This window comes from Danio aesculapii, chromosome 1, assembly GCF_903798145.1.
Source record: "Danio aesculapii chromosome 1, fDanAes4.1, whole genome shotgun sequence".
Taxonomy (NCBI): Eukaryota; Metazoa; Chordata; class Actinopteri; order Cypriniformes; family Danionidae; genus Danio; species Danio aesculapii.
In genome coordinates this window covers 22591145-22603166 of record NC_079435.1, presented here as the reverse complement: position 1 = coordinate 22603166, position 12022 = coordinate 22591145, and the positions used below count along the sequence as shown (strand labels likewise).

At 33.0% G+C, this 12022-nt stretch overlaps 1 protein-coding gene across 1 annotated transcript in view; it reads right to left on the bottom strand.

Moving 5' to 3' along the window:
* The window catches only part of glra3 (glycine receptor, alpha 3), a 96325-nt gene that overhangs the window by 47280 nt on the left and 37023 nt on the right, over positions 1-12022 (bottom strand). Inside the window, exon 2 of the mRNA XM_056457480.1 lies at positions 126-253. Coding sequence (XP_056313455.1) covers positions 126-253 — 128 coding nt within the window. The remainder of the gene's footprint in view (positions 1-125; positions 254-12022) is intronic.

The window sequence follows — 12022 nt, the reverse complement described above, 5'->3', positions numbered from 1 at the left end:
ATGACTACATCAGTTCTAATGATAAGGAATGATGCCTTATCAAACACATGGATAATGGATTATGCAATACTGTATGTAATATAAAGAGTAAAAGGGAAGAGGGAAAATGGTTATTTGTACTGTACCTTTAAAATTTGGCCTAATTCTGGCATCATAACCTGAGGTTCTTCCCATGAGCTTATCAAGAAAGTCAGAGGGTGACATGGGTGCTGCTCTCCTTCGAGGGCTTTCTGGTTCTTTTGATGCAACCAAACTGAAAAAAGCAAGAGAAAGAGAGTGAGAGAGATGTAAAAAGAGGGCAGATTTTAGCAAATCAGCAATGACAGTCACCAAGGCTACAAATGTAAGTGGCAATACTAATGTAATCTGACATTAAATATTCAGGTTTTCCATTTGGGGCATTAGACAAGGCTGTATGATATTCAACCCCAAACATGGAGGATAAAAATAGTTAATACATGTAATTTCACATTGGCACAAGTAAGAAATTCACTACCAACAATGTATATGGATTTGTTACTGCAGTGCATTAATATCAGCACTATAACACCGCATTGTATAAGTAGCTTGTTGTATAACCATGACAATATCATTTGGCCTCATTTTGAATTATATTATGTCATATGTATTGTATGATTAATACACCGCCTACAACCAAAGGAACCAAAAGGAAAACAATATGTAGTCATATTTCCTTTTACTAATGATTGAAAAACAATCATTTTGTCAGGCATTATTTTTCTTGATGCTGATAAAGGGTAAAAAGGAAGTTCTGTTGACAGCCCTAGATAAAGGATTATTTGGTGAATATTGAGAGGTGATTTTCTTTGTGCGTTGCTCTTGTGTGTTCATGTTGCATTTTTTTCCAGTAGCCAAAATTCATATAAGGTTTGCAGTGATGAGAAAAAAAACCTTCCAAATGCTTGCCAGTGAATCTCATTTCAAAAGAGACCGAGGGAAGGACACTTCATTGATCTGTTTGACTTAATGAAAACACATGGCATATTTTTCTGGATTTTGTGGACATGACATTTTATTGATATTTTTTTTTTCACCTAGATTAATCAAGAGAGAGATGCTTGCAGGGGAGGTGGGGAAATCGTTGACAAATTTCCACACATTAAAACAATTAAACCTCCTAAAAGATTATTTAATTAGCTTAATGCATTCATTAAGTCACAAAGGAGTACTTTTAGTGGGTCCCATTTTATATTGTGACCTCAACTCCTATATACTTACTAATAAATAAAATTAAATCAAATGTAATAAAGTATGGGTGATGAGTTTCCCAGTTATGGGTTGCAGCTGGAAGGGGATCTGCTGCATAAAACATATGCTGGATAAGTTGGCGGTTCATTCCACAGAGCCGAAAAGAAAATTAACGAAGAAATGAAAATGTAATAAATAAATAAATACATACATACATGCACCTATTTTATACATAATCTATTGCCAAACACCTTATGATGCTATTGAGGTGGGATACAAGTAAGGTTATGGACAGGAGTGGTGGTATGGGTAGGTTTAAGTGTGGGTTAAAGTGTAAGGGATAGGGATGTAGTGTAATTATATATGTGTAATGTGTCGGGGAACAACGGAGTTGAGGATCCAAATGCAGTTTATTAGGAAACATATGAGGCAGGCAAGGGTCCAAACAGTGACAGTCAGAAGCATGCAGATAATCCAAAAATCATAAACCGAGTACAGGTGAATGGTCAGGACAGCAAAACAAAGGTCAAAAACACAGCATGGCAAGAGAAGGAAATGCTTCATAATGCTCACTTACATTTAAACAAGACTCAGCAAATAGTGTGTGTGAATGAAGTGTCTTTATAGTCTTACTAATCATTCCATCATGAGCTTCCAGCTGTGTGAGTTTGTGTGAGTGCAAAGACTTCTGGGAGTTGTATTTCATCTAGTGGCCGACGTGTAGTTCTCCAGAGAACTGCAAGGCCTAGATCGCTGGTAATCGTGACAATATGTAACTAAGGAAATTAATTGTAATAACATGTATGTTTAAACATAATTACAATGTTCATTCATTCATTCATTTTCCTTCGGCTTAGTCCCTTTATTCATCAGGGGTCGCCACAGCGGAATGAACCACTAACTTATCCAGCATATGTTACACCCATACACTCTGATTCACACACATACACTATGGCCAATTTCGTTTATTCAATTCACCTATAGCGCTTGTCTTTGGACTGGGGTGGAAACCAGAACACCTGGAGGAAACCCACACCTACAGTACACAAGGAGAACATGCAAACTCCACACAGAAATGCCAACTGATTAAGCTGGGATGTACAATGTAAAAACATAATATGTTAATTGTACCAAGTTGTTAATGCAGTAGTAGTGGTGGTAGTAGTAGTAGATACAGTAGTATTTAAGGCCACTTAATATAAAGTGGAATTGTAGTGTTCAGTATTTAAAATTTTCATCTAGAATGATGTCTTTTGAGAGCGTTCTAAGGCAGCAAAGGACTATTTAAATGTGAAGACTAAATGTTCTGTGTGTCTGCATGAATTAATGGTGCAGTTTTGCTCTCTCATTATGGGACATGAACACTTCGACCTAATCTCTAGAGCTGATGTGGCAGTCACTTCACTAGTATTTTACAGTTTTATGTGGAGAAAAGTTAGCATATTATCCACACACAAACGCATTGCATCTTATCATTGACCTGTTAAATTAAAATATCTGGTTTCATTTTAATTAAATATATATTATTAAGCTTTTTTTTAATAAAATTTTTTAATCATGTATATTTTATAAAATTCTTTAACATTTTTAAAGAAATCAAATTTTTATACTAACTATTTTTGTATAGCTACAGTCTAATGTAGCTACACAAGTAATCCCAGAACTGCATTGCCCAATAATAGGCCGGACACATGTTTAATGGTTGCAGTATGATCAATGGCATTTATTTTATAAAAAAAGAATTTACCAAACTGCAAGGACAACTACAAATTCTTCGATGTTTTTTTTTTTTTTTTTTTTTTTTCAAAACAAAGCTCACCTATCATAACCAAAAAGGAAAAAAATACTAAACATAAAGCCAGAATCAAATCTGAACATAATTCAAATCAAAATATAATTCAGAATTGAGAACGGAATCGAGAGTTCCGTAACTGATTTGAATCAATTTGTGACAATCAAAAGATTCCTATCCCTTAAAAAGTAAATGAAAAGAATGGAATGTCAATTTCTATTGTAATCCTGGTGTTTGGCACAACACAGTGAATTTGAATATTATATTTGGAGTTTTTTTCTTGCCAAATGTCCCATACAGTCATATGAAAGCAATATGAATGTGTTTTCAGCTATCCCAGAAGTGGCTCAAAACATTTCAGACTGCATTTATACCTCCATTTAATATCATCTACTTGTAGTCATATTGATAAAAGTGCATTGATATCAAGTGTACACAGGACATTGTAAATAAAGAATCCTTTTAATAATGATCACCTGACATACAGTAGCTCTATTGAATGCTGAAAGTATTGACATATTTTACAAAAAGGACATTTTTAGAACATATTATTCAGAAAAAAGTTGGAATTGTAGGTTATTCCCAGCCATATTCCTCATACTCCATGCATGCATTTTGTGTTTTCCTAGCCAATCAGTTCTGCCGAGATAATTATCCAGGAAAAATTGTTAGTCCTGACTCATGCAATCCTCTTGATACAGTCATTATCAATTATCACATGGAAATGAGAAAACTGAAAGTGCACCACTGGCCATTTTCTTGCAATTCATAGAGAAATCTAACATTAAATGAAAAGAAGCACTATGCTTTCTATTATTGAGGCATAGAATACAAAAATAAGAGACCAGTTGGAATATTAATGAAAAAATGCAATGTTTGTCAGCAAGCAATGTGTTCAAAAATTAATTAAATATTTACATATAGAAAATGTGAGTTATAATATTAATGCAATCGTTCATTTTTCAATTAGAAATTGTTAAAAAAAGGTTTATAGGGATATAATTATTAGATTTTTTTAATTTATTTATAATAATATTATTTTATTAATAGATTTTAACACTTAAAGTAACACTTTTTATGATGTAAAAACTGTATATTTTATCCTCTTATCCTTCCCTACTGCTAAACATAAGTCTCTCAGAACAATAAAGTATGAAAAAGTGTATTATGATATATATTTTTTTATATTTTGTTTCTTTGATTCATGAGGTCTTAATTTGACACTTTTTATGCATTAAATAAATATAAAGGTGCCATGTTTTACATGTTTATAGTTTATTTATTTAAACCAGTGTTTTAATTTTAATATTGCTTTCCTGACTCTTCTTTATGAAATAACCCTAATCTCTAATCAAAACCAATGAAAACAATTGCTCACCATGTGTCATTTAATGGGAAATTAAACCAATTACCTTATTTTTATATGATATGTTTGAAAACAAAAATGTCATTAGACCTTAACAGAATATAACATCAAACATTTTATTCAAATCTATACCTAATAAATCCAGAGAAACTAAGAATTTATAGTTGTGTATATACTCATGCGTGTCATGGTATTTATGTGCTTGTTGGTGTTACGTCAGTGCACTAAACTTGAACCATGATCTGCCATCCATATAGTGTAATCTGTGACATTTCGGTCAGCTGTGTATCAAGCAATGTGACAAGATTATATGTACAGAAAGGCTTCTTTCTAAATTCTGAAGCTTCTCGTTAAGTGTAAGATCAACACAGGTCAAAGGGCATATAGCAAGATTAGGATTAAAAGCATGTGACGCAAAATTACTGACACTCGCCGCTCTGTCCCGCAAAAAAATCATCTTGTGAGGCAAAAACAAGCGCACACACACACGCAACTCTGAGGCTGCTTTGCTCAGCACGGATCAGCTTTGCTCACCACTGTTGACACTGACATTCCTCACAGCGCTCTGTTGCTAGTTATTCTCTGCTGGTTTCCTCTTATTTTTCTGTAGCTTTGAGTTCTGTTGTTTTTGCTTCAAAGCTCTGAGACCAAGCAAAACTAGATCATTTTAGAGTAAGTGAAAGAAACTTGAGCGAGTTCCATTGTTTCTCCGTACTCGGCAGAAGCAGCTCAGAGGATGAAAATGATTTGCTTTCTAGCTTTCTTCCAAAGCCAATTGCAAAATAATCAGAGTCTGCAATCATGCAGGTGGACCACCTTGCCATTGCTCCACTTTTCCACATCTGAGGACTGTATATTGGATTTTATTTCACACAGTTGTCTATTTTAACATCACTTACGTTTCAAATCTTAACTGTTAACTTAAAAAGATTTAATATAATGTCAACTGCTGAAATATAGTAGAAATCATGAAATAGTTACTGTATATTTAAATATATAAAAAAAAATAATAAAAAAAAAAATATATATATATATATATATATATATATATATATATATATATATATATATATATATATATATATATAATTATTAGCCCCCCTGAATTATTAAACCGCCTGTTTATTTTTTTCCTCAATTTCTGTTTAATGGAGACACATTTCTGAACATAATAGTTTTAATAACCCATTTCTATTAACTGATTTATTTTATCTTTGCCATGATGACAGTAAATAATATTTTACTAGATATCTTTCAAGACACTTCTGTACAGCTTAAAAAAAGTGACATTTAAAGGCTTGACTAGGTTAATTAGGTTAACTAGGCAGGTCAAGGTAATTAGGCAAGTTATTTTATAATGATGGTTTGTTCTGTAGACCAGGGGTCACCAATCTCGGTCCTGAAGGGCCGGTGTCCCTGCAGGTTTTAGCTCCAACTTGCCTCAACACACCTGGCTGGGTGTTTCAAGTATACCTAGTAAGACCTTGATTAGCCTGTTCAGGTGTGTTTGATTAGGGTTGGAGCTAAAATCTGCAGCACACCGGCCCTCCAGGAGCAAGTTTGGTGACCCCTGCTGTAGACTATCAAAAAAAAATGGCTTAAAGGGGCTAATAATTTTGACCTTATTTTTTTATTATTATTATTTTTTTTATGAAAAACTTCTTTTATTCTACCCAAAATGAAACAAATAGGACTTTCTCCAAAGGAAAAAATATTATCAGACATACTGTGAAAATTTCCTTGCTCTGTTAAACATCATTTGGGAAATATTTAAAAATATATTTATATTTGTATATGTGTGTATTATATATATATATATATATATATATATATATATATATATATATATATATATATATATATATATATATATATATATATATATATATATATATATATTTGTATATGTGTATATATATGTATATGTATATGTGTTGGGTTTGCTCTTCTTCCAGGAATCGTTTTATGAATTACTCATCATTACCTGTGTTTGATTTTTGTCTGTGCAACAAAATGTATGATGTATAGATCTTCATACTTCAAAACATGGGTCTTTAATACCATAAATGAAATACAGTAGTTTACCATAAATTTAGAAAATAATTTTATGGTTTCTACCATATTTTTAATGGTAAAATTCTGGCAACCACAGATGGCTGTTTATCATGCCTACTTGCTACACCGTAAATAGAAGCGCACAACACTAGTTTTCTGACTTCTTTTATTTGGTCAACTGACAGTATGAATGACAAATAAGCACTGCTGTGAGTGAAAGCTGAAATCTAAAAACCCTGTGCTGCAAAACATCCGAGTGTATAATGGTTACACACATCCATGTAATGGGAATATAATAGAGCATCGTATCTTGTGATCTCATAAGTCAGTCTGTGAGAATGAGTGCCTTCTCTACTCATAACAGTTGTTGTTTGCAGTACCTGCTGGATTGATGGATACAGTGCTAGCATTTTCATTAAAAGAGATTTCAATTTTGAAGCTCACTGAATGTAAAATTTAATACACAATTGTTGTTATTCTGTTGATTTAGGAAAGGGCTGAGCTTAATCTTTGAAAGTTTAATACACAGTTTCCTAATTATAAAGCTTTATTTTTCTTTATTGTGTTTAATTTGTATCAAGAAGCTCTTCAGCTTTGTAGCTGATTGTGACAATACTCTTCTGACTGTTCAAAATAAGAAGAAAATGTAAGTACTGGAGATTTGTTGCTTATTCCTGTTGAACTGTACAGAACTGTGACCTCAAAACTAAGGTACGCACTGAACCGTGACTTCAGTGTTTTTGCTACACCCCTACTGGTGACTGATGTCTCTCTGTTTCTCACTTTCGTTATAGTACAGCTACTCAAAACACATACCTGTCAACATTGGCATGTAAAATAAGGGATATCTAAATAAATTAGCAAACAGTTTAGCCTATTCAAATTAATAGCTATAATAAAGAAACTGAATCAAGTTATCAAATCTCATTAACCTTTTCTTCAGTATAACTAAACATTTAGATTAAAGAACAGTGAATTATTCTCTCATCTAGATTTTTTGCTTGATTACATTAAATAACAGGTGTCACTTTAAAAATGCACAGATCTATAATGAAAGCATTTGATTGCTTTCCTAACATTTTATGCTCATTTAAAACAAAATTTGTTGTGTTTATAAGAAAACCCATCAAGGTCGACATGTTTAGATGTTGTTGTTGTTATTATTATTATTATTATTATTATTATTATTATTATTATTATTATTATTATTATTATTATTATTATTATTATGTGTATATGTCTGTTCACACACGCACCCAAAACCCAGAGTGTCCACTTTTGCTCCGCTTCAAAATGCGTTTACAGAAACATATGGGATCAAATTCCCACCTATCGCAGTCGAGGATAGAAAAATAATGTAAATCAGAAAATTGACATTGTGTGTAAAATTATGATGTGCAAAAGCGAGAACTAAACGTAGAATAAGAAACATCTAGGTCATGTACCAAAAGATGATGATTGTAAATCAAAAATGAAAACGCGTTTAGACAAAATCAGCTCTCTGGTTATATTTGAATGTTTTCAAATATATTTGAATGCTTACGGTCTTTTTAAATACATAGAAATAGCGTCTATTTATCACTATGGAGTGTGTCTGACAGTAAAGCACCACTACATGAACTGACTGTTAGGAGGATTGCATAGGAGGGGCAACAGTGCCTGTAATGGAAAGGAAGGGAATCGCACCATTTTAAGTGTTTTCATGGCCAAAAAAATTGAACAGTTTCATATTTAACAGCAAGGGGTGTCCCCTGGTGGTTCGGTGGTTTGGCTTGTGTATAGGGAGGATCAGCCATTTAATGTTTATTGCCACCCTTCATAGAAAGATACTGGAAAAATACAGGAAAATACCTGGACAGGATGATAGTGGGAATACAGGAGAATCCTGGGGAAAACGGGAGGGTTGTTAGGTATAAAAAAGCTTACAAGTGCCAATGGATATATGAGTAGCCTTTAACTGAATACTATGGTTGACAGTAAAGCTTATTTGTGGAGACCCCTAGTGATTTGTCAATCAGTAAAAATACAGTGTTCTCTTATTACGAATAAGCAATGTTGACGGATGTTTGCAATTGTCAGATTAATGTCCATCTTTTATTGTCTCTGCTGTTTCTCAGCAGACTTTACTTAATAATCGAGACTTTCATCACTTCTCTTGTTGTCCATCAGCTGAGAATAACAGCCAAATACCACACAATGTGGCAGCATATCAATATTTTGTATTCACAGTTAAAATATCAAAATAATAGGGAAAACAGCAACAGACAGCAGCAGTATCTGATGTCATGCTATGTGCTCATAAAATAAAAGCAACCCTTAAGTCCAAAATAAATGTGCATTAAAAAAAATAACATTAAAAATAACCCTTAAGTCCAAAATAAATGTGCATTAAAAAAATAACATTAAAATAACCCTTAAGTCCAAAATAAATGTGCATTAAAAAATAACATTAAAAATAACCCTTAAGTCCAAAATAAATGTGCATTAAAAAAATAACATTAAAATAACCCTTAAGTCCAAAATAAATGTGCATTAAAAAAATAACATTAAAATAACCCTTAAGTCCAAAATAAATGTGCATTAAAAAAATAACATTAAAAATAACCCTTAAGTCCAAAATAAATGTGCATTAAAAAATAACATTAAAAATAACCCTTAAGTCCAAAATAAATGTGCATTAAAAAAAACAATAAAAATAACCCTTAAGTCCAAAATAAATGTGCATTAAAAAAATAACATTAAAAATAACCCTTAAGTCCAAAATAAATGTGCATTAAAAAAATAACATTAAAAATAACCCTTAAGTCCAAAATAAATGTGCATTAAAAAAATAACATTAAAAATAACCCTTAAGTCCAAAATAAATGTACATTTAAAAAAATAACATTAAAATAACCCTTAAGTCCAAAATAAATGTGCATTAAAAAATAATATAAAATAACCCTTGAGTTCAAAATAAATGTGCATTAAAAAATACTATTAAAATAACCCTTAAGTCCAAAATAAATGTACATTTAAAAAATAACAAATGTTAAATAGGCTTCATGCCAGATATTTCAGCTATCATTGTTATATTAAGCCATACAAGTCTTAATATCCAGATCGCCTTTTATCAATGTGGCTTCTCTGATCCTTAGTAGAGAAGTAAAACATGAAGCAAACGTGTGATGCTTTTCAGAAAGGCTGTTGATTATATTCAAAAATAAAAGCTTTAATCAATCTTTTGGTCATAATTTATAGTAGACATTGAGGTGGACATGTTTCAAGTTTTAGATATGACTGATATTCTTTTTGCTGCTCACTGAAATACCACTTTGTTTGTTGTGTGGATGACAAAAAGTTGAAAAGGTTAAATTCTTGGCTGGTCTACCTCAGCTGTCTAACAGCATTCATCAATGACTAAGATTCCAGGCTTTACTGTTCACAGAGGCAACGCTTAATGCCGGTTACACACTGCATGATTTTCGGATTGCTGTTGTCGGATTGATGCTCTTTTCATAGCACACATCTGTCTGGTGTAATTTTTATTTATTTTTTGAATACACACATCACATTTCAGCTGGATGAATTGGTGTCATCTCTGCCTGGACTAAATAACCTACAGTATGATCGCACATGAGTTCACACACAAGACTAGATTTCTGTCAAATATATTAGCTCACAAGAAGCTTGTGATCCAAGCTGTTAATGCACTGAATTGAAGTGAAAATGAACAATGAAAGAAGAATATTTAAGATATAATATGTTCGTTACTTGTGTTTGACCGTATGAGTTCCTGTATCTTGCTCTCTCATTACTAAGTTCCATTTAAAACTTGAGGACTTTAAATCAAAAACAGGTGCAGATACAGAATACTGTATGCTGAAAATATCATGGGCATCAATGATTCATCATCGCTTATCCTAGATCTATAAGATAATACAAACCATGCCATTGACCTATTCACAAGCTTAAATTAGTTTACCCTACATAAACAGTGCTGATCCTGACATGGATGTGTCAGCTGCTATCATGATGACCATAACGGAGGTTTCTCCATGTTGAATTAGGAGCCTTTGCTTCCAAGTTAATATTGTTATCCACCATATTATTTTCAAATATCATACGTCACATGTCATATTTACAGTAAGTACCAGACAAATGCTCAGCAACTATAAGAGGTCCTTTGTCCGAAATGAATCAAAAACATCTCGGGACAAGGTTTTAACAATGAGAGTTTTCATTGTAAGACAGGTAGCATCTCTGTTTGTTTGCTGAGTTACAACAGTAACTTAAGTGGGGCAGAGTTTACCCATAAATCAATTACCGTTCATGTGAACAAGTACAGATTTCGCACCTTTATCTGTGATTTCCACCAAAACTCTACTGTGTGTACCCAGCAAAAGAGAAATCTGAACACAGGTGGTCACATGAGGTGAATATGAATGCATGTTAACCAAAATTAATGGGATTATACTTATAATTTATTATACAAGAAGGAACTAATGTCCCTAAACAAACAAGACTACAAACACAAAGGCCAGCATCCCAATACCTGAATAATTAAAAGCATGGTCGTCTCAAATTATGAAATTAAAGTCAGGCTGATCTACAGTTTTTTATTTTTCACATTCAACATAAGAAAGAACAGCTTGTATATCAAATAGTCCCATTTCACAGTTTCCCTTTTAGAATGACAAAAACAAACTACTGGCATCTGATACTTTGGAGTTATTTCCTCTCAAGCAGCTACAGAATGTATGTGCCAATTATCCATTGGCTATAGACTATGTAGTGTGTTATAAAACAATGAGAAAACAACATGGTCAGCTTTTGTCTCCACTGATCTCACTAAAGGTTTATTAGATATACCTGTTTCAGCCTATATTTTTGTGAATCCACAAAAACAACCCAGGCTTTTTTTTTAATCTGCTTTTTCAAATCTCAAATTTCTCTCGTGAGTGTCATTCGTGCCTGCTCTTCTCACGTAAGTCAACCAGAGGCTACTGTTGACAGACTAACTGACTGACTGACCAACCGACCGATCGCCCCACCCTCCCCTATCCCTAAACCCAACCAATAGTATTTTAAAAAGCACCGATTGACCCGCCAACCCCCTTCCCTAAACCCAACTGAAGTGTTTTAAAAGGCAATCCAGAAAAACAAAAGCCCTCGCCTGATTTTCAGATTTTCAGCCCACATTTTCAGATTTTACCACATTCTCACCCTGTTATTTACTTGTTTATATTATATTTGGCATATATTTTTGTCTTACCCACTTTATGGAACCGTTCTTCACTGGACTCGAACGTCATCACGGTCAACTCAGCTCTGCATATCAAGTCTGCTGACTTACGTGTCGAGCTACCAGACAAACTGGAAACCGTGGAAAAGCCGTCCACTTGCATGTAAGCAGTCAGCTAGTAAGCGAAAAAAGGAACAGCGTCAAACCGCCCCATAGCATTCGTGGTAGCTCTGGCTACATAATTTGCAATCTCCAGAAACGTGTATATATGGAGCTACATTTTCAGAATGAGTCTGTGCTATATAAAAACGTATATTTGACAGCAGTTACAAAAACAATTATAAAAAAAATAAAAACATATCGAAACAACAAATTT